The sequence below is a fragment of the Panulirus ornatus genome, chromosome 69 (genome assembly GCF_036320965.1).
Source record: "Panulirus ornatus isolate Po-2019 chromosome 69, ASM3632096v1, whole genome shotgun sequence".
NCBI classification, from domain to species: Eukaryota; Metazoa; Arthropoda; class Malacostraca; order Decapoda; family Palinuridae; genus Panulirus; species Panulirus ornatus.
This window is the reverse complement of record NC_092292.1, coordinates 18,619,386-18,643,822: the sequence shown is the minus strand read 5'-3', so window position 1 is coordinate 18,643,822 and position 24,437 is coordinate 18,619,386. Positions and strand designations below refer to the sequence as shown.

The 24,437-nt window shown below is 42.1% G+C and overlaps 1 protein-coding gene across 4 annotated transcripts in view; it reads right to left on the bottom strand.

The window, feature by feature from the left end:
• grh (grainy head) overlaps nucleotides 1–22,886 on the bottom strand; it is a 216,022-nt gene extending 193,136 nt beyond the window's left edge. For all 4 annotated transcript variants that reach the window (XM_071660207.1, XM_071660213.1, XM_071660212.1 and 1 more), the window contains exon 1: nucleotides 22,513–22,886. In XM_071660207.1, the coding sequence (XP_071516308.1) occupies nucleotides 22,513–22,743 (231 nt within the window). In that variant the 5' untranslated portion in view covers nucleotides 22,744–22,886. The remainder of the gene's footprint in view (nucleotides 1–22,512) is intronic.
• Nucleotides 22,887–24,437: the final 1,551 nt, after the last annotated feature.

The following is a 24,437-nucleotide window of genomic DNA, read 5'->3' as shown; positions in this document are numbered from 1 at the left end:
GTGGAGAACTTTTAGGTCTTCACTCCCTCACAACCTACAAAAAATGAACACCCTTCTTCATGGTTGTTTTCACAACAGTAAAATCGCTTGAACATTTCAAGAAAACACTTAAGAGAAAGGTGAAATTCCCTTGAGGACGAATTCCAGTGTTTCAACACATTAATTTTTTTCTCCTTCTTTATCTCTGGGTGGAAGATGTGCAAATTCATGTTGCAGTTGTTTAATGATAAAGGTGGCGAGAATCTTTAGCGGCCCCGTGCCCTTACTGGATTTTATAGCATTGTTTAATTAGCTTTATACGTTTGATGAAAGGAATACGGCTTTTATAATTACCTCTCGTAAATTACCAGAAAGAAATAAACCCCAACTTGGAAGAGGAGGAAAAAAAAAGGGGGGGAATTTACGTAATTCTACTAACGCGATGCTCCCTAAACGAAGCATTTCTCACTCTTGAGCTTATCAGAGAGAGAGAGAGAGAGAGAGAGAGAGAGAGAGAGAGAGGCAGAGAGAGAGGCAAGCAGAGACAGAGAGAGAGAGAGAGAGAGAGAGAGAGGCAGGCAGAGACAGAGAGAGAGAGAGGCAGGCAGAGACAGAGAGGGAGGCAGAGACAGAGAGGGAGGCAGAGACAGAGAGGGAGGCAGAGACAGAGAGGGAGGCAGAGACAGAGAGGGAGGCAGAGACAGAGAGGGAGGCAGAGACAGAGAGGGAGGCAGAGACAGAGAGGGAGGCAGAGACAGAGAGGGAGGCAGAGACAGAGAGGGAGGCAGAGACAGAGAGGGAGGCAGAGACAGAGAGGGAGGCAGAGACAGAGAGGGAGGCAGAGACAGAGAGGGAGGCAGAGACAGAGAGGGAGGCAGAGACAGAGAGGGAGGCAGAGACAGAGAGGGAGGCAGAGAGAGAGAGAGAGAGAGAGAGAGAGAGAGAGAGAGAGAGAGAGAGAGAGAGATGCACTATTCACAATCTCTAAGACAGGCGTCACTCAGTCGTTCTCGAGGGCTAAGTCTTTATGATGTCAGCAATGTTCTTATCCTCTACTCGAGAATTACTGGCTGGTCAGGTCCCTGTCTGAGTGTGGCAAGATCCTGTCTGTGCAACGAGAATGGAACATCCAATAATCCTGGGGTATCACAGTGCTAAACTGAACTGTTAAAAAAAAAAGACCGTAAAATGAGTACGAATTACATGAAAACCATCCATCAAGTCTGTAGGGCAGAGCGTCTCTCTCTCAAGCGGCTAGGTACAGCGCATCACTGCAAGTGTTTGTGGTGCGAAGGAAGAATTAAATTAAAAGATGCCATCAAAATGCTGAAGATCTCCTTGTGGAGGGAAATACAGGTCAGAGAGTTGGATGATTGGCGTGCCAAATTGCACCCGTGATGTACGATATTTAATTTTTGGCTGGAGACCTGCCCTGCATAGCCAACCATTCTGCCACCTCTCTTGGGTGATACCCACAGCGGAGCCCGCACGCGTCGGCAGCCGCAAAGAACATGGGTGTGGAAATGTAGAAAGATTCTAAGGTGCTTGATAGTGAGAGTGTGTGATGGGTTCCCCTCAAAGGCACCTTCCTCACACTAGTAAACAGCACATGTTTACATCTCACTTCTGCCTCGTTCCTCCTTGTAGCAATAGCTTAATCATCAGATGTCTTTTTAAAACATGGGAGGGTAAAACGGTCATGTATTTCCAATTACAATCGTATTTCACATGAAATGGATATCATATTGACCACTTTGGACAAAGAGCGAGTGTCATTATTTTATCACAAATGATAGACTTCTTTAAAGTATATATATATATACATTTTTTTTCTCTGGGTTTGATTGTATATAGAATTTGTTTTAGCCTCAGTGTTATTACTTGTATTCAGTTCTGATCTACTGACCATTTGGATTCGATTCTCTCTCACCGTCTGGCTCTTCATACATACGTAGGCAAGTCTTAAAGCTGTATGTATGCACTGATGGTGCTAACCTTGCTACAACACAGAGGTGAAAGTTCTAAACACAGGAACATAATAACTAAGAATACTATTTATCTCAACCTTTATGAGATTCTTAATTCTTTACTTCCATTATTTTCTTAATGGTTCTGGTTTCAGGTTTAGCCTTGTATGGTATTCCAGGAAACGCCCATATTGGAGGTATATCCAATAAATTCTATTTCTTCTTCTCAGACTCCAGGTGTTCGTATAGCCTCTCTCTTAATCTGTGCACCTTTGCAAATTGTTGTATGCCAAAAGTGTCGGAAATAAACATTGTCAGCTGATGCTTTTATTTTCCCACTGATCTTCTCTTGTCTGTAAATAATCCGTTTTAGATATAGCTGAAGCTTTACCAGGGATTGTCAGGTTCATTCCCGCCAAGAGTGTGCGTTGCAGTAACTGGCAGCTGGTTCTCTTGGACGCTGAAGAAGACGAACCACAGATGTTGGAGGTGGTTCATGACAAGGGAATAATTATCATGATACGAATATCCCAAATGGCTGCTGCTGGTCTCTATGCATATACACAGTGTCCCGTTATCCCATGTCCTCCTGGCCTCTCTCTTCTCGAGCTTAGCCATTGGCATCAGCTAAGTAATAGGACATGAGTAATCACAGCGAAGACTCACAGTCGAACTTCCTTGGGAAGGGGTGGCACAGAGGCCAGGTAGAGCAAAGCAAGTGATTATTCTTCATCAGGTGAGCATGGGTTGAAATAATGCTTCCATTAAGAGGACAGGGACAAGGTGGCCACGCGAGTGTATTGCCTTAAAACATTGGCGGTTGGAAAGTTTGTAGTTCCTTCAGTGTTGTGGGCATAGGACACAACGCTGGTTTATTTCTTCATATCCACCTCAGTTTTACACTATCAAACAGCTTGCTGTCATCAGTCATTTATGTATATCCTTTACACGAATTAAAAAGATGATTAGACGTTTCGTAAGAAGAGGCAGTTGAGTATGTAAAACAGTGCATCATTAAAGACTCTTATCTTCTAGAATACTTAAATGTTTTACGTGATTTTGATCTTGTTTGCCACTGGCTGGGCTTGTAGGCTACTCCAACAAACAGATCCCGTAGGCTGATTGCCAAAAACTGTTTTATATAAAACTGGTTTATCATGTAATGCATATTGATTACCAGCGGTGATGAACTTCTATTAGAGATAATATCTTCTTCAATTCTCTCCTGCATCTTTTCTTTCTCAAATTTATTATATTCCTCACCGACTTATTGACTCCCATTTTTATACAGACTTTAATCTTGTTTATTCTGCCTCTTCGAGTCCTGTTACACACACACACACACACACACACGTCAACATCATCATCATCTTCACTATCATCATCAACTTTGTCCTCCCCTCGTCAACCCAACATTCTAGTCTCCCTCCTGTACCGCTCTGTGAATCAACCCTCCTTCCCCCTCCTCTCCTCCCTCTTACAGAATCCTCATCCCCAACCTCTCTCCCCCCTAGTCACCGCCCCCTCCCAAGGGGAACCTGTGAGGAGGCATCTCTCCTCATCCATCCCTCCCACTCCCCAAAAGAACCTGTAGGGAGGCTGCAGCACCTGGTCCTGTCGGGCATTGTGCGCAGCGCCCACTGTGCTATCTTGACGGGTCCTCTCTAGCCTGGAGGACATCCCCTCCCTGGCTCTCCCATCCTACTCTCCTTTTCTCAGGGACAATATCTTCTCTGTCAGGGTGTTTGTCTCTGTCTCTGGCCCTCCCTCTCCCTCTGTCCCTTCCTCCCTCCTCCTGCCTCACTCTCTGACTAGCTCCGCCTCAGGCACTATCTCATAAGTACTGGGAGACAGATACTACTCTCTACTTTCTCTCTAACTCTCAGAGTTTGACTGCCTGACAATATGTCGCGTCGAAAGTACGATCATGAGTCCTCTCTCTAAATCTCTCGTCCTCGTACGCGCCACATACAGAGAACGAACACACCTAAACACAAGCACGTACAGATGCATAGATACTTCGTGAACTAGAGACTGCTGTATGCATTTCTTTTTTTTTTTTGTCCCAGTGTTGCTTCCACGATCCGAATACAAGTAGTTTGTGATATTCAACAAGCAAGTGAAAATCTATACGAGGTGAACGATTCTTTTTTTTCGTACAGTAATAATTCAGATCAATTTTTTTTCCCCATGTTGAAAAAAAGGGGCAGTCTCGTATTCACTTATTCTCATTTAAGCATGGGATTAATTTAGATATATGTCAGTTTTTATAATTTCACAAATACTCGACATTACAGTGCTTAATGTCAAGAGGTATCAGTAAACATCAAGCATCTAACACTGTAGTATCATAGGGAGTAACATGGCAGTATTTAGGTCACTAACATAGCATCAATTAAGGAAACTAACAAAGCAAAAATAGAGTAGATTAACATAGTAATATTAGGACGTCTACTATACAGTCAGTCTCTCAGAAAACTAACTCTCAAATGCCATTAATGGAAATTAGATTTTCGGAATGATTAAAATTTTTTGAACTTGCTTGATTACTTTTTTGTTTAGAGTATATTTAATGACCTTACTGGTGGTATGCCAGGCTGACATGATCATGCTTTCAGCTCTTTCTTCAAGTCGCAGTTTTGATATTCTTTTACTTAATCCCAAGACGAAGAGTACTGTCACAGGAATGAACATTTCACATCCCTCACTTTGAATATACATCTGGTCCACCATTCGGAATGCCCGGCCTTCGAGATATTCTCCTTCCGTCTTTAGATCCATTTATATGTTCTAGATTTAGATTCAGAAAGAGACAAGTTACAATGGTCCAACATACCCCTCGTGTTCTCCATCTTTCTCAAGTACTCCTTATTTTCTTTGTTGAATATAAACCACACGATGGGTCATTCGAAGCCACAAAATTACTGGATTTGATTGACATACAACGTACGGAATCACATCGATGTATTTACCCTCCAGCACTGTACTTGACCTGGTTCTTTCTATATTCACTTCTGCAACTCTCGCGGTCTCGCATCTGAACTCTTCTTATACCATTTGTCCACTTCCTCATCTGGTCTTCCATCATGAAACCCCGACTCTCCATGACGTTTGGGTGACTGGCTGCTGTTTCTAATATTTTGTGTGGACACCATCAGCACCAGGATAGACCGTTAGGATACATCGATCCTTCCTTGAAGAGCAAAGGAGAATATTTTTCTTTTTTGTCTTTCCATTTTCCTTTGGCACATTCACCCATAATATTCCGGTCCACAATCACCCGAGGAGCTAACATAAATTTCGTGTGTGATCTATCCAAATTTTGTCTATCTTTCCTTTCAATAGAGACGACTGTGACTGGGGCATGTCTTTGCTGTGCATAGTTGGCTTCTACGAGGAAATGTGTACTTAGATATTCATAAGAAGAATATTCAAAAGTTCCAATAATCACAAAGCTCAACAGACACACACACACATCAGCGCTGACATTTATCATCATCAAATATGAAAGCATGATAGCTTGGACAAGACAGACATCCTCACATCCCACTAAAGAGAGAGAGAAAAAAAGAAAAGGCTTTAAGCTGTAGCATAACCACAGCGAGTCTCTGGTTCACTGATGTACTAGTTATCAGGAAGGTCGACTGAGGCTTCATTCCTGGGACACAGTGAACAATATGAGGTCGAAACTGTGGTTGCTACTGATAGACGACTCGTCCTCATCACTGACTTAATGAAATCCATCAACATGAACAACCTTGCTGTCGAAACTTCTCAAGCAGATTAGAATATTTTCGTGTGTGTGTGTGTGTGTGTGTGTGTTGTTCATCATATATGATGCGTCTTACGAGTCTGCGTCGTAGATCATTGCTCAGACATCATGGTTTCAGACGCGATATTTTCGCACTCGTACATCTTTTTCGTTGACGTCTTAAGCACACAAGTGAAGACAAAGGGAGGAGCTTATATGTCTACATCAATAGACTATCGTTCATCTTTTGATTAAGACAACCGTTCCTTACTGAAGGCCATCTGTCTGTCTCTCTCTACATTATTCATGAAACTTCCAGCTTTCATACATTTTTTTTAGTCACCCTGAAATGTTATCAGCGTCTCCAGCGACTGAGTCACACGGTCTCCTCGGGTTACCAGACACTGGCCATCGTCTTTTAAGTGTCTTTTGCCACACGAATCACGACCACAACACTGACCAAAAAAATGTGGTGGCTTCAAGCAACTGTAGAAGATTAAAATGTTTCCTACAGTAATGAAAAAATAGTCGGTTGTCGCCGATTCATTTTGGAAAAAAACTGGGAATTATGATATATATATATATATATATATATATATATATATATATATATATATATATATATATATATATATATATATATATATATATATATATATGGTGAACGTCCATTGTCGTATATGTAAAACAAGCAAAATTCCTCTATTCAAGTATTTTCCAATATACAAGCTAAACCATAACGAAATTATAATTTTCAGTTAAAGATAACTGATTTTGTTGGTAGACTGAACAAGATTAGCCAAGGAAGTATGCCAGGTGAAAAAAAAGAAACTGGAATTACAAGCGACGGTCAGTATATATAAAAAAAAAACTTCCAATAAACTGTCCGTGTTTGCTTAATGACGTATGATTAGAGCTTTTTGGAAATGTCTCACGTCCACAATGGTGTTACTTCCCATCATTACTCTGTTAATCATACCGCTCACGTTGATGTAATCATTTGAAGGGAATTATAAAACTGATTAATTAGATCTCTTCCATCATCACTTTACTCCAGTGGATCCTGCCATCATTTATTTGAAAGGATTTATAAAACTGATCTAAAAGTCTCTTTTCATTTATCATTTGACCCTAGCGGATCCCGCCATGTCCTCCTGTGATATCCCCATAGGCCCAGAACGACTGAAATGTTGCATGAAACACTATTTACGAGACACTTCATAGCTTAAATCACAGCAGACGCAACGCTCTGTGTAGGAGAGTGTGAGGCAAGTCAGTGGAAGGGAACCATCACACGAAACTGGCGCCACAAGTCTCGAGAACCAACAATCCACTATGCTCATCAGAGTGGTTGAACACGAACGAACCAGTTCGGCAGCTACCTCTGCAGCGTAAATATATATAACTCAAACGAAAAAAAATCCCCTCCCAAAATAATGTACTGTTTATTGAATGTAAACATGTACTGTCGCGGGTCGCGAGTAGAAAAAAAAGAAAAAAAAGAAGAGTCATGGGATACGCCTGGTCGAATCTGTTCCGAGACCGCTGTTTCGAAAGACAGAGACAGGGAACCGGTCCAGCTTCAACTCAGAGCTTCAGAGACCTCAAGCTTCGTCTGTTCACATATGTCATCATAATACGGTGGTCATCGTCTCACTGCTGTGTGAGTTAACATCTATTTTCATACAACCTCGCCATCTGATTTAAGAGAACTGTCATCAGGACCTTGACGTGCTTACAGGTTCTTTGATTGCGTCATCGTATGTAGACTACATGTATACACATGTATAGTCTTGCTATCGTCAGGTATACGCATCTACCTATGTAGAAATGAGCAGGGAAGCACTGGCCCCGTGGGAATTCTGATTCCATAGCATTGTCCTCACATATTCTCGATCCCTCCAAGGTATTGTCCGAACCACCAATAAGAGGGTCGAATTCTCCTGCCATATGTGTCAATATGAATCATTATTTCATTTTCACATTACGAATGCCAAAATCATTCATATCAAAGACACCAGAGGAGGTAACAGAACTTATTATGATATGAAGGATTATATAACAATGAAATTGAAATAGATAAAATGTTGTAGACGGTTGATTGATAGTATAGTTCGTTAGTGTTTGATAAAATACGACCTAAAGAGTGGCAACATTGCCGCCCAGAACGATATTCATTTGTTTGGACAACATTAAATCATGTTTCGCAAAACGTAATATCACAGTTCCTTATATATTCCTCACCCCCCTCCTCCGCAGCCATGCCATAAATGAGTAAATGATATTTGAATAAGAAATGTGTGAATATAAATGTAATTATAAACTTCACAAAGTAAGCCGTTGATAATCCAAGCGCTGGCAACGCTTCCAACTATACATCATACATTTGAAATAATTGATTATTCTTTTGTTGTCCTTATAAACCATTCTGAATATCTTCATTAAAAATCCAGTATGGATTACCTAGGTTACATATTGACACGATTTTCTTTCACTATGATATTCGTAGAACGCTTAAGAGTTTTACGAATATCACATGAAAAGGCGGAGAGTTCTAATTTTGTCTTCTGTTGGTACCATCAAACTCGTTCTAATGACGCCACTAATACTGTTCAAAAGCAAATCTAACATCAACCATCTCAACCATTTTGTGAACTTAGATCCAGTATCTTGTATGGCTCTCTACCATCATAGTCTTAAGTTTAGCGCTTGCATGAATTCGAAGTAAATGGAGAGTTATATGGTAATTTTATTACCATATGAATTGAACAATACAACAGGAAATTACGGGTAATTATAGTAATCTAAATTATACCTTCCGGATGACCGATTGTCAACGGTTACGAGAGGTATTCATGAAGGTTTGGAAACGTAAAAGAACATTCGGATAGATAATTCAGATGAGTAATGACTTCATATCACAGAAGACAATCACAAAAAATATAAAGCGTTATTATTTAAACGACGTTAGATAATCTTCGTTTCCGAAGTCATTTTTTTTGTCTTTTTACACCAAATCAAAATTTGGAGGCATTAGGAAGGCGGGAGATGAGGAGGGAATCATTTCCCTCTCTGGTGGTTGAAGAAGGAACCAGTTTGGACGCAAAATTCGACTGAGTCCACTAGGGCCAGACGTGGCTCCTAAAGAGGACATATTCCGAACACAACGAATCCCATAACAAAACACGTTCCGGATACATCGAACCCAGATACGACTAGCCCATAACAGGGTACATACAGGATGCATCGAACCCATAACCGTTTTCTATGGCTGAGCTTAGCCTGGTGATCAAGAGAAGCTAAAATTTCCTGCCTCAAGAAAATTCGCGGCAAAAGTCTTGAAGAATTATAGCCACATGCATTATCTCTTCCCAGTGACTTACTGTCTTGAGATAGAATCTTAACACACACACACACACACACACACACACACACACACATAAACACACGTGGAAATAAAAGTCAAAGGTTATAGCCCTATTCCTTAGGGGTTGGAGCAATCAATACTTATATATATATATATATATATATATATACACTATACAATCATCTAAAAATGGTACAGGATGAGGGTTTCCACCTTTCGCCTTTATTTCAGATATATCTACCGTCAAAGGAAAGCAGAAAAAAACTTCAGGACATTTGTTGATCATTTTCCTGACGTTTCATCGATACATCATCCATGAGAAGTGTAGATACACAGCCAGTGTGGTCGAAGTCGAGAAGACGCGTCATAATGAGCAGACGTAGTATCAGAGTGGAAATACTATTATCACGAGGAATAAAATTAAAGACAAAATTTTCATAGGAGAAAATACTCGATATTCTACTTTTAAAGGAAATATTATAGCCAATACCGTGACTATATTATACGTACGTTCTAGGGAAACGATTACGTATTCACTAAGTTGATAAAGTTAAGAACTAGACTCTGCAAGACGTCGGAAAAAGTTGTATCGATTTATATTCCGTGTAGCTACGAGGAAGTCAACAGTGAGCAATACATTAAGATACGAATACAATAAGCGTCTCATCCATCTCAATAGAAGAAAAGCATTTATGACACGTTTGTTTCTGGAGATACCCAAGAGCTTTACCCTGAGTCTGTTGTGGGAGACGAAAACCACAAGGAGACATCATCTCTCCAGTCTATAGAGACGTACTGATCCCTGAGAATTACATCAAAAAGAATAACTAAATTTTCGAAAGTCATTTCCTATAGAGGAAATATTCAGGTGTTTCCAGTCATCATTATACTCGCTTTACTATATTTCTCTTCCCATTAGGTGCGATCTGATTACCTCATCCGTTAAGATACTGCAGAACGACCATAAAACAATATAGTGATGAGCGAATCATAATATCAGGGATTGTCTTATTTCCAGCTGACGATGCATACATACATATATACACCTTAATGCCTCTTCCACTTTAGAGAGAGAGCGTCAGGAGGGAACATATAATGGCTCACTTGTACTCATTTAATCACAAGGTGGTCATACTTGAACCATCGCGTTTAAGGATCACCATCGCTTTTACGACAGGAATTCTCAGATTCCATCCCATGAACCAAGTGCTTGATACGATTCAAGTCCACAACCTTTCCTCTATACATAGAAAATGGTCACAAGTCTACAACTTTTCCTCTATACATAGAAAATGATCACAAGTCTACAACCTTTCCTCTATACATAGAAAATGGTTATACTGCTGGAGGAACGAGTGGACGTACATTACTGGACGAGGCAGTTTAGAGAATCCGGATCTATACAGATATCCCGTACGGCAACTCACACACACACACACGGTTATCTAGCCATACAGCGGTGCTGACCACGGGCCAGCGATAATATCTAATCAACACCATCACGCACAGGTCCTTAAACTCGTTAAGGTCATCGCACGAACTACTCGTTTGTTTATGTCCTTTTCCGACGCGTATGGAGGTCTCAGGCAACCGTGCCAGAGGAGCCGATGGAAAAGAAAGACGGTTCGCGGGGGTCCCGCTGACAGATGGCTACCCCAAACTCCAACTCATTTTTAAAGTCTTCGAAAACAATGATATAAAAGTCTTACGATCCTCCAGCTGTGTTCTGTGCGTCGATCGTTTATATCCGATATCAAGATAGCCAGTTTGAAAGCCACGGAAACGTAGGTATTTCTATTTGTGCATCATGAGCAACGCTTTGCATGGGATGAAGCTAAAGTCTACGTCAAACGAGAGAGAGAGAGAGAGATACATTGATGGGAAAAAGTACACAAGTAAATATGTGTATTCAAGACATTTTGATTTGCTGCTTCTTTCATAGATACATTACTCATCAACGAGAAATATTAATTTCTCATTGTTTATCTTCAAATGTTTTTCGAGATGTTTCTTCTCAGAGATCTAACCTCACCTCCAAATCTATGCTACAGGCACAAAAAATCAATACATCTTTACACACATTAAGAAAGCTACGATAGGTATATTGATGGACATTGCTGCTTTTTCCTCCCTCGATAAACCACTATTAGATGAACTAGAATCTACCCGTAGTCATATATATATATATATATATATATATATATATATATATATATATATATAGGAAGGTGTATTAAGTTTAGGGCAAGTCGCCAAAGTAATCGAAAAAAGGCGTTAGGTAATAATGTGATGGATGTGAAGTCTCGTGGTTTACCAAATAGTGGTTGAGGTGTGTGTGTGTGTGTGCATAATGTTCACGCTAGTAAAAGTAACACTGGTGTTGAAGGAGCAAGTCATAACCCAGAGAAAGATATCCAGACAAATATCAAAGGCAAAAAACAGACAAACAAGCAAAAAAAAAAAAAAAGACGAGATATTGCTGGCTATTTGAAAGGTGTACTACTCGTATATCCTTTCACGGGGCTCCTGCAGTTTCGAAGCTGCGTTTCACGCAGGAACAAAGTAAAATGGGCTCCTTTGGAACGAGAGGATCCTCGATAACGCTGTGCTCTTTTCTATCCGTATAAGATGACATAGCCACGACGAAAATGATATCTTTTGCACGTCGATTCTACTTGCAGGCGGAGTTCGTAAACACCTGTATATATCTGCCCTTGCGAAGTATCGTTCGGAACGAACAAACAATGACTTCACTTGCACACGATCATATCTCTGGCTATCGCGTATAAAGTGCCGAAACCAGACCCCGCCATCTCCACACAAGGTACACAAATACGGTTTATCTTGACCGCTTCATATACCCTTGTTCAGTGTCCACTGACAGCACGTAGCCCCACCATACACCATCTCAGTCCAAATCATTCTGTGCCGTGCCGTGCGCGTCTCTCGCGCTCCATTGAATATTCAGGCCCCGATACCCCAGAGCTTCTGCCACCAAGTCCCCCCCACCTCCTCCTTGGCTTTTCCAGCCACCTCTGCCTCTTCAATTTCAGACTAACACATCTCACGTCCCCCAGACATAAGCCAAGGGGCTACAGGGCCCATAAAAGAGGTTCTTTAGATTACTTGCTAACTGTAATGATAATGGTATTAAATTTGAAAATGCTACTGCTACTTTCACTGTTATACATACGTTATCCCTGTGAATAGGGAAGAAAGAATACTGCCCACGTGTTCCCCGAGTGTCGTAGAAGGCGACTAAAAGGGATAGGATTTGAGGCTGGAAATCCTTCTCTCCTGTTTTACTTTTCCTAAAAAAGGAAGAGAGAAGGTGGCCAAGTGAAGATTTTTTTTCCCCCTTCGAGGCTCAGTCATCTGTTCTTGACGCTACCTCGCTAACGCTGGAAATGGCGAATATGGATGAAATAATGTATATTTCATAAGAAAGATTAATCGGGTTAATAGCCGATCTAATTTTCATCCACCGCTGTATTAGCAACGTGCATCAACCGCCGAAATTAAATTAAACGGAATATCACGATTTTCAGCTTCCTCTTCGACCGCCAGAAAGATGTCATAAAACTCCCAAATTCTCTCAGACAAGAATAAAGAAATCTAAGGATGCATTGGGGGACCAGAAAGTCGAATCCTTTATACCAAGGGCAGAGAGAATCGATCATAGTACCCAAAGTGCCGGGAGACAAGTAGTTCTAGGAAACGGAGGTAGAAGAAGCGAACCATCGCAAAAATGATTAGCACGATGCAAATATTGATGCTACTAGCACAAGGGGAGCGGACGTCAGCAGGACTGATGGCTCCATAATGACATGTATTAAGCTTCATTATAAGCATAATGAAGGCGTATTACCATGCGAACGTCGACCGAAGCATTGCGCCACAACGCAAACGGCGAGCGAGACTTGCCAGTAATATTACGGGAATATTGGAAATACAGGTCCACAAACGGTCGATTTTTGGAGAGAGAGAGAGAGAGAGAGAGAGAGAGAGAGAGAGAGAGAGAGAGAGAGAGAGACTCACATCAGTCAATCTCTGGCAATGGTATGATATCATCCATACTAATCTGATGTATTATGATCTCACTCATGGTTGGAGAGGTGTTTAGTTCCAGTTGGATTTAGAGACTGGGTGTTGCTTGGCTGCGAACCTTCAGAAATAAGCATCGTACCACGTCACGAGTTGCCCTCCAAACAGATTATCTAACGTGATTATTCTTCCCTCAACGTTAATCATTTCACGAGATGATCCCATCTAAGAAAATCATCTTACATGATAATTCCTCCTCCAATAAGATATTTCAAGGGGAGAGCCCAGAAAATTACGTGGCTAAAATAGCCATAATTCCTATGAGAAGATTTAGTTATAGCAATAAATCAGCCACAGTGAATTTTACTGAGGAAATGATAAAAGGTGTAATTAAATATCACATACATAAGCTTGTTTGTCAAAAAGCTTCGATGGAGATTCTTGTCTATAAGTATAATTGAATCAAACTTCTTCGACGAGATGTCATGCATTTAGAAGGATGTCTAATTAACCATATGGCTCTAAGTGAAATTTATATGTAAACATCTTCCACTCAAAAGGTTCTGACAGAAAATGACACAGGGAAGGTTACGACACCACCTATAATCTCTTCCCTGAGAACAGAATGTATAACTACTACCATTGAACCTACAGATAAGGTTTGAACTCTTACTACTCGAAAAGAAATTCTGCTTCTACTAGAAACGGATTAATGAATGTCCAAGTTTTACAGATACAAGTACTTAAAGAGTGGGTCGTTTGAGGCTTTCGATTCCTCTCTACGCAGCTGGAACCCAGTGGAACGAAGCTTACAGAATACCCATTAAGAACCGGTTTCTATGGGCCGTACTGGTGGAATGCTATTTGAATTTTATGACCTTCCTGGCTTGCGATGATGGCCACTGTGTGATTTTCGCCACCTCCAATTTAGCCATTTCTCATTTGCGTTTCAAGTCACCTCAAAGGTTAATCTAGAGAGTTGAGAATTGTTTCTCTTTGCCAACCTTTAAGAATGGACCTCAGGGTTCCAGTTCTATAAAAGTAATTACCAATAAGTTGGTGGTGCAATACTGTACTTAACCTATCACACGTCCATAGAAACACACACACACGTATATATATATATATATATATATATATATATATATATATATATATATATATATATATATATATATGTATATATACACACACATGATTTTTCACCCCATTTCTAGTCTCTAAAGCCGAACATGAAGTTATCAAATCTTTTTTTCAAAGTGATAATTGCTTTTAGATTTGATACATAATACAAATTAGACAGGTTATAAATCATGATTGGCATCAAATGAGATCCTGAATAGGAGGTAGGTGTATGTCTCTACAAAAAAGACTTTCACAACGCTATCAAAGGGCAGGCGTGACGCTATCAAAGCCTAACGTGACGGTATATATATATATATATATATATATATATATATATATATATATATATATAAAGACCCTAGCCTGACTGTATCGAAGGCTGGTGTGTCACTGTTACAGTGTGGTCTCATATCTTCAGAGGCTAAGCAGACATCATTTCAGGCTTAGATGACTGACTTCACTACAGTTTGACAACCTATGAAACACACACACACACACACACTGATAGTAAGAATATAATCGAACAATGTTTAACATTACTCATATGCATTTTATGAAAATCCTATTTTGCTATTACTAACAAAGTATATTTTACCGACGCTTTGCTGTAAAGTAGATATTTCCAAAGAGCAGGGACGACGAATTCTGTTTTGTGGGGTAGACTTGCTACCCTGATCTCAATATGTGGAGAATACTTCAGGCAAGACTTAAGTCGAAATATTTACTCGAGGTCAAGATTTCTTTCTGGAACCAAATTAGTAAATCGTCTTGGGTTGTCAGGTTATTTGGCCTGTTGTTATGTCCACTGCCAGGGTCATTACGGTCGTCAGTGTCAAAATACAAAGAGCAATCGAAAAATCTTGAACACCCTCTCAGGTGTTCAAGTTAATTCTAAAGCCATACTCGCTCTCACTACATATATGGCACTCCATCCTCTCTGTCTCATGCTATCTCTGTAATCTGAGGAATTACGCGCTTTTGTTAGATACGTAGAACTCTTTATGTTCAGAATGGAATCCTGCAACGCTGGATCTTTATCAACGAATTACAAGAATGTTTGGCTCTAGATTTACAGTGTTAATTAAATTACCACTGGCGGTTTTGTGTCATACAAGAAATGCAGCAGATCTTGCTGCTGCATTCGACTCGGTATCAGTTCTAAAGGAACTTTCCTTCGTGCACGATTCAATTCTAAGCTTGGATAAAAGCAGTACCTCATAATGTCTCGGTAAAATTGCTGTACGACAATATTCAGAAGCTCCTCCTCAGCTAGTGGGAGGTTACGTCGCCCAAATGCATTTCTCCAGAGGATTACGGAAGGCCTGGGAGCATGAGATTTGGTGGAGGAATCGTGAATATTGAGAATAAAGTAATGCAACTTGAGACCTGAAGATGTGTGTCTGTCTGTCTGTATATGATGATCCATTCACATATTGAATTATGGTAACATATCACACAATAAGATATCATGAAAGATAACAGCGCATACAATAGATATCATTAAGGTTTTGAGAACATAGTTCAGTGACAAAGTGTGAGTTATGAGAAATAGATGGCCCAGTATAGTAGACCTAAAGAGCGTGTTAGTTGTTAAAACAGTCTGTTAGATTATCTTGCCAGCTACATTTACAGAAGCTGTGTGCCAGTAAACTCATTTGATTCTTATGGAGAAATATTCAAAAGAGGATAAGAGAGGAATGTCTGAATAATGAGCATGAAGTATGCTATAGGAAGAGAAGAGACTTGTGAAAAGGACATGAAACAATGTACGAAAACGAAGAATGAAAACGATCTAGCAAGAAATGACTATTAGCAAGCGATTAATCTTAAGCCTATTGCATAATCATCTGTTTCATTCACTCAGGTGAAGATGCATCAAATCCTCGTCTTAAATTGTGTTCGGAACACCGTTCGGACTTGTAAGTGCTTTAACGTAATGGTTCGGTGGGTAGCGTAATTATATAAATTAGTTTCTTAACTGCCCATGACCCATTGGAAAGTTATAAGTTGGGAGTCTCCCCTGTTGTTACGAACAGTGATTAACTACAAGAGATAATCCTCAAGCGAGTCTCCGTCATTAGCTTCCTCACACGATACGCAGCAAGTCGCTGCGTCGCCAAGTGATGAGAACTCAAGGGTAAACCGTTGCGATATCTGTTTTCTTCCCTACACCGACAAGCCTTAGAACGTTTTGCCTTCTCTTTGTGTTTCCAAACAGCTATAAATTGATCCCGTTTAGAAAGGCATCTTTGCTTTTTTTTTTTCTCTTTTTTCCCCTCCTCAAAAACGCTTCGCTTTTTTCCTATTTATATATTTCTTTAGCCATCGTTTCGCAAGTTTTTCGTTTAAGGCCTGGCCCTGATAAGGACCTTTTTTCGTTACCACACACACACACACACACACACACAATGTACGAAAACGCCGACTTGAAAATATATGCGTCCCTGAATAACATTTTCCTCACGACGGAGCCGAGTCACGTGCATGGAAATAGCAACACTGTAAACTCCCGAGTGGTGAAGTGACTGGAACTCTTTACACCACATTAGAGGGACATTCACTATGTATTCATGCATTATCTTTATACATTCAATGCAAACGACACCCGAGATATGCAGAGGTAGATAACAAGCACTACAGTCCTGATGGCGAGTGAGAAAGCAAGATCAACATGAGGTGGGCTGTGTGAGGGGGATAGGCTGTAAGTGGCGTACCTCAGGCGTGAAGTCTGCCCCAGGAAGTCGTACGTCATTTGGTGTCACTAAGCTGAAAATTGCCTCGGAAGAGGGAAATGCTATCATACGTTGCACGGAAAGGGTGATTAACATATATTCTTATGGGATGGTTATGTTATTACAGACTTCTGAGGGAGATATGTTGACTAGTATCCCTTGGTGGAGGGATGTACAATCGTATTGTGGGGGATATATGCGATCGTATGCTCCCAGGGGGTCTAAGGATATATCAACATATATTTATGATGGTGAGGTCTGTTTTCGGATATTCCTGGGGAGAGGTACAGTAACTGATATATCTTGAGAAAAATATACTACCCGCAAAGATACAGATCAGAGCCAAAGTTTAGAATCTTAAGAGAAAATTTCCAAAAGTTAATACGTTCTATATGGTACAGCCACGACCGCTTTGAACAAGAGAAAAATATAAACATACGAGACTGAGACACTGATGAGGTCTCTCTGGCTCGAAACTAAAGCAGCAGATGATATCTGTGTCATGACACCACAACGAATAACACGCAACGCAAAGAAATCATTACAATAGGCAATTATCAGATCTTGACCATCTTTGAAGAGAGTCATTATAATGTACGTGGCGTTAGAGGGAATTTGACCTTTCTGTCACCTTCAGGGGTACTCCGTTCAACGATAGGCTTCGACGAGAGATGACTTACTAAAGAGGTTTCTTGTTACTCTTTGTCCTTTAAGTAACTTTGAAATGTTCATAATCATTTTTCTAGTTTTTTCCACGGTAAGTTTTACATCAGTACCTTTGATAGGACTTCTATACGGCATCTAGCTTAATATCTGTTAGTCGTACAAACGCTCTGATGGACATTTTACCAGCGCCGTCATACACGCCCAGAGAGCCACAACTTGGGGCCCTGAGAAAGAGGATCAGATTAGTTTCCCGTTGAGATACCTTCACGTGTTCCTGGGCCATTTGCCTCCTGGCTCTACAGCTCTTCCCGTCACGTTCCTCTCTCGCTAGACACCTCTTCCGTCATCCTCGCCTCCCGGTCTCCTTTTCCTGCGCCAGACCACTACCCAAAATAGCCCCAGGCTTCTCCCTCCTCCGCCTCCTCCTCCTTTCGGTAGGCCGCCCCTATTCACCCCTTCCTCCTCCGCCCTCTTGGCGTCTCCCTTCTTCAGGGTACCATCGAACCTCATCAGATAACACGGTGCCTTACGTGAGTGGTCCTCAACGCCCTTATTGGTTCCCTTCGGTTTACATAGACACTTCACCATTTCCCGGATTCACGCACCGTGCACTCGTCTTGCTTCTGTACTCTTGAATTTCCAACAGTCTTACAATTACGCTCCGTTTAATATTTCCTGGGTTGGCAATTAATGATTGTGCCACAAAATGATAACGCTTGCCTGTAGATTTGTATCATTTTATAAAGAATTCCTAAAATTTCATATCCCTTTGTCATGTCGTTTACACACCTGGTGATAGAATGTCTCCTCACGATGTGTTCATTTTTCTAAACGAGTTGTCTTGCATTTGATCCACGTTTGTTAGCATCACATATAGAAACTGTTTCCTGTTATTTCACAGTCTACTTTATTTATAAGTCACACTACTCATTATGGACACTTGTTACTCATTCAGATTACATTACATTTCTCACTCAGGTGCGGCTTGTATGAATAAAGTCACTGTTATTTACTGGTTTCGCTATCACTCAATAATTTGTCTCCTTGTCAGCTTTCATTTGTGTTTATTAGCAGTTTTCTTTGTCATATATTTTTTCCTGTTATCATAGCTTTTACCACTGTCACACTCTTCTTATGTCCGATGCTTTTTATTCTCTTGTTTCTTGTCTCAGTCTAAGTAGTGAGACAGTCACTAGTTTAAACATACAGCACCGCCACACGAAATAAAAAAAGAAACACCAAAATACACTGATGAAAATTTTCTGCTGCTGTTCCTGCCAAGATCTTTATGCCACTTACCATTTCAGTACCCACACTAGTTTTTACGGTAAACCTCCTCCTTTTCAGAGTTTGACAAGCAAACCGCCTTCAACGCTCTTTTCAACACGAGTTGTTTCATCGTTCATAGACTTGTTCTAACTGCTTATTGATTCCACCGTCACATCTTTTCACATTCCTTTGCACTCCGTCACTGTTCGTCTTGCTCCTGCAATCCATTCGCACCACTGTCACAACTTGCAATGTACAACAGCATTTTCACTGCACATCTTTCCGTATTTGAGTTCTATGTGGATAACTTTTATTTTCTCTCGACACAAGCATTTTCAAAGGTTACAAAGAAATAATCTGTAGGATTTGACCACTTTAATTCTGGTTTTCTTTGGGCATTTAACTACGATTATCAATTACCAATAGAACTTATGTTTTCCTTACATTTTCTTAAAAACTTTTCTGTCATCATCGTAGTTGGCACACTTAGCATTTCCCGTGATACAGTCTGTAGTAGCTAGCCATTCGAGGCACTTCTCAGTATTGGCATTATCTAGCACTGACTCCTCTTGATTTCTTCACATTTCAATTCAGCCAAGCCAGCGTTTAACAGACACTTTGTTCATATCTTCCCATCATCGTTCTATACTTGATATTTTTCTTCATTTCCTCATTAATTCATTTTTCAACCACCATGTCCTCATCACTGATCAGCTGTCTTTCAACTACTTCTCATATCTTCCTTTTTCTTCTGTCAAATTCTTTTTCTGTCCTTTTTTTCACTGTACGAGTAAGCTACTGCACTGCTGTATAGTCTTTTCACCAAGTCACTGAATAAATCCGTTTCTATTGTGTCAAATGCGTCTCCCTTAGAAATACACGACACTGTATTACCTCAAAGACTCGTTTACCTATTTTATAACTACTTTAATTCAAACCTCTTTTAACTTACTCTCCCTTAGAAGCTCCCCGACCCCATTACAACCTATGTATTAAGCTCCCACACCTTCTCAGTCTAACTTACACCCCTTTCTGTTCTAACTTTTGGCATAGCCGAATTTCAAGTTTGATGTTACTATATCCTTTTCGTCTTCCTTATAACAATATATTCTCGTGTTATAAGCCATCATTAGATTACATATATCTAGTCTCATTAGTTCTTAAGAGCACTTAATGTTCTTTGATATTAATGCTCACCTTCTGGGTACAAATGGTTCAACCCGCCATATATCTTCTTCATCCGTTCCCTTGTTTGCCCCGGTTGCCATATTTTTCCAGGAATAGCAGAGGCTGTGCCTCAAATTTCTAATGGACAATATATGATATTCTTTATATTTCCTTCTGTCAACGACATACAGACGACTGGATAACTCAAGCATCCTTCTCAGTACATAGATATGGTACGGTGACTACGCATTTCTGTATGTCTTTTCCCCCACAATGAATTTTGAGATTTCCCCCTGACTTTTCTTTCTTTGATGGGTTGTCGTCTCGTCACTATTTCAGTCATGGGGTTACTGTCTCATTTGTCCTCTCCAATGAAACTTCCTCCCCTGCCAGCTTGTTTTTCTTACTATCTTTCACAAGGATCAACTTTTCTTCATTTCCCTAACTTTGAGCTAATCATTCCTTTCCGTTCTCGTGTCATAGGTCACCTGATCTCAACCCATAAATTTCTCCTCCCTATTATGGGTTACTCCTCCTATCATATCTTTATTGTAGGTCTTCCTCACCTCACCACACCCCACAGAGGTCACCCTTCACCTCACACTCTAACCCCCACCTCTCACAGGTCACCCAGCAAACTTGTACTTAAAGTCTCCTCCCTCGGGTTCCGTTCCCCTCACTTTCCTGGCCATGGGTCAAGCCTGCCGTGGGCTGTGTGTGTGTGTGTGTGTGTGTGTAGTGCCGAGTCATGGAGGCGACCCTTCCTACTCACGACACGGCCCCAGGCCACGCGGGGGGGGGGGGGGGATAACTGCACCTAGGATGAATGGAGATTTCAACGCGTCGTAGATAAAGTTCCAGCAAGTGGACCGGGTTGAGATGATGGCAGCAGCGTGTCCTCGTTCGGGGTAGCTACTGGTCACTACTTTATTTACGTCCATTGTATAACCTTCAGTCTCGTCTGTTGTGTATATTTCAGTGTCATCCTCTGGATTTTGTTATGCTAGTTACTTTTTTTCTTCTGTCTTTTCTATAATCACTACTTTTATGTATATGTATATAACTATTTTTTTTTGCCATGCACTCTTTCACTTGTATTATGAACCATTTATAACACTTTCTAATTCTTATATTCTTTATTCACAGGTTTTTCGCGCACTTTTTCCTTTCCTTTATCAAACACAAAGCCGCGACGACTGAATATATTCCAAACATATAAATGAGGGTCACTGATACTTCTGTTCCGTGCTGTACACACTTAAATTGCCTGATTCATGAAGATGAGGACAGTCGTTAAGAGAAGATGAAGAGTGAGTGAGAGAGGAGAGAGCAAGAGATCATAGTCTTGAGAAACACAAGGAATCACGAAGACTGCAAGAGACTAGACTTATTCCTTGACCAAACCAGACCCAATCAGCATGATAGACTCGTTTGCATTGTGTGTGGCGACTTGGGGACCCGAGCTGCAGCGGAGAGAGAAAGATGACTGGGTGACACGGGTTAGGAGAGAGATAGAGGAGAGACAGAGAGAACGCAGAGGAATGATTATGAGGATAAGAGAGAGAGAGAGAGAGAGAGAGAGAGAGAGAGAGAGAGAGAGAGAGGACTGGGGTTCGAACCAGCATGGGAGATTGGAGAAGCTTACGGTCAGACGATGCTTGGTACTATAGTTACCGAGAGAGAGACCTTGATTAACGAGCGAGGTCTACGTGATAGTAAGAAATACCTTTGATAATGAGAGGAACCATAGCAAGCGGGAGAGGTTTAGGCTAGTATAATAGGACAGATATCTAGAGGAGTTAGCTAGCAAAGAGAAGCGTGGTTTATTAAGGAACCTTGGTCAGTGAGAGGGATCCTATACCTAGTGAAATTAATCTTGGGTAGTTAAAGACCTTGACTTGTGGGGAGGAAGTGGGGGCGGAGGAACCTTGGCTACCCTAATTAGCCAGTCGGTGAAATTTACGCCGGAAAGGAACACAAAAAAGATGCTATAGAATAAGAATTGTGGATACTAGGTAGGGAAGGAGTAAGCAGTAGAAAAAGAGGGAGGGTTGCGAGAGCTATGAAGTAGTCAGTAAAGAGGAAGGGAGATGATGATGAGAGGATGATAGAGGGGTCACATTTAGGAAGGGGGTTGAACAGGGTTGGTTTAAAGGGAATTTTAACTGAAGCAAGTCTGGGAAGGTCCACTTCAAGGGATGGGCAATGAAGATAGGGTCCTGGGCAGGGAAGGCGAGAGTAATGTAAACAAGGTAAAGCAGGTATGAGTAGTGTGGCTAGGGCAGGTGAGGGAGTTGTAGGCATAGCAGGTGAGGGATGTAGGTAGGGCAGGCGAGAGCGTGGTGTAGGTAGGCCGGGTGAGTAATGTAGGTAGTAGGCCAGGTGAGAGAGTCTAGGGCAGGGCAGGTTATGGGGCCCAGACTTTGGGCAACAAAAGCAACATACCTGAGTAAGGACTGGCTGGTCGCGTGGGGTAATGGCGTCGGCGGAGATGCCAGAGTCGGCGGGTGATGGTAAGTCCACAGTAAGGGTGCTGGGGACTCCGTTAATCTTATACTGCGGCCTCAGGTAGCGGTCCACGAAGGTGGTGTCTGTAGAGTACTCCTGGCGCACAGAGTACTGCGGCTCACTGGTCGGGTAGTACTCCCGGTAGTAATTGTCCGTGACTGTGTACATCGCCGGGGAGCCACGCACAGGCAGGCGACGTGCTGGTAGAGTACGGCTGTGGCGACGGAGACAGGTACGGGGACACGTGCTCGTAGCTAGACTGAGGGGGAGAGGCCGAGAACCCGGCCAAGTAGCTACCCGTGCCGGCGCTCATCTTTTCGGCCGAGTCCAGGGGAGCCTGTATGACGAGAGTGTGGTTAGAGCGAGGACGGTCCCCCGACTCCACTTTGAGAACGTGGTGCTCCAGTTCTTCTTTAATCACGTGGTGGTCCAGGTCGTCCTTGAGAGCGGGTGCGACGTCGAGGGCGGGCGGCGATTCTCCCTGGGGTGGAGGTGGGGGCAGGAGCGGTCGTCGCTTGTCGCACAGTGCGCCGCGGTCGGCGGGACTGACGGTTCGGCGAGTTAGGTCCTCTGGCTCCGGCTTAACGCCCTCTGCAAACAGGAGCCCCTCCACGTGCGCCGCCCCCGACACGCCTTCAGACACCCCGTTTGTCATCTTGCAGTCCAGCGCGCCGCCCACTGCCGGGCTCCCAACCCCGGACCTGCAAACAAAGGGAGGCAATGAGTAACAGTAAACCAATCACCACAGACCAGGGGGCCGGGCCAGATAATCTAGGGAAGCTGCGAGGACCAGTCACCGTGCGGGAAATCTGGGAGGCGGGACTGACCAAGCAGAAACTCCGCCCCAAACGCTCACTCAGCTGACCGGGGTGCCCGTCCCCCTTACATAATATGTCCTGTTAATTGTATGCTTTCATTATCAGCATCATTATAGTTGTCATCACAAACACCGGAAAAAGCTGTATCGTGCAATATCAAAGTGTTGATGCTTGCTTGACGTCCCTAACGAGCGTTAAGCGTTCACTTCTGTCTGTGTTTTACCTTGTTACTGGATCCTCCCTCCTCCCACCCGCCCTCCCTTCTTCCCTCCCTCCCTCCCTCTCCCACTCTCCCTGAAGGCCCATGCACTCCCACCCTCCGGCTGGTCTCCCACGCTCCCCACGGTCGAGCCTCGCGGAAGTGTGCGGAGACGTTCCTGATCGTCCGGCAAGTGAAGAAGACTGACTGACTGTCACGTTTTCGGCGCACGGGTCTTGCGGAAGCATCATGTTGTCCGACCGTACCTCACCAGGACTCTAACACAAAGCTGGTCTGTTTTACTCATTTACGACCTTGTGGGTACTAGGAGCACACAAGGACACCTCAAAATCACACCCTGAAGGTGGCACTGTGTTAAACATAGAAGATATCCACGAACATTTCTACCCGAGGACTTACTTATATACTTAAGGGCTTTTCGAGAGCGAAGAAAGTTGGAAGAGTTCTATAGTTCCAGGGACTGTGCTGGTGAGGGGATCACAGGTGGGTTCAGAAGTGGGAGTGGCACCAGCAAAGCCTCAGATGGAAACAGGAAGCAAACGGATCCTATGTTTTTAGACCGTCATTGCCATAAGGTTCACGGGAGGCGAAGGCTCTTATATTCCCGGATCTCCATGACATCTCTAACTGTACGCCTTCAAATGTGTCTTTATTCATTACGTCGACGACCAAACCTAGAATATATGATCCGCTTCCTTCCTCCTGCAGGGTACACTGTTTGGGAAGTCCCTCTGCATCTGGTTCCATTTGGCTCAAGGCCAGTCAAGCCTTAAGCTTCACACGGAGAGGTCTTTACCATTTCGTTTAAGTCTTCATGGCGACCA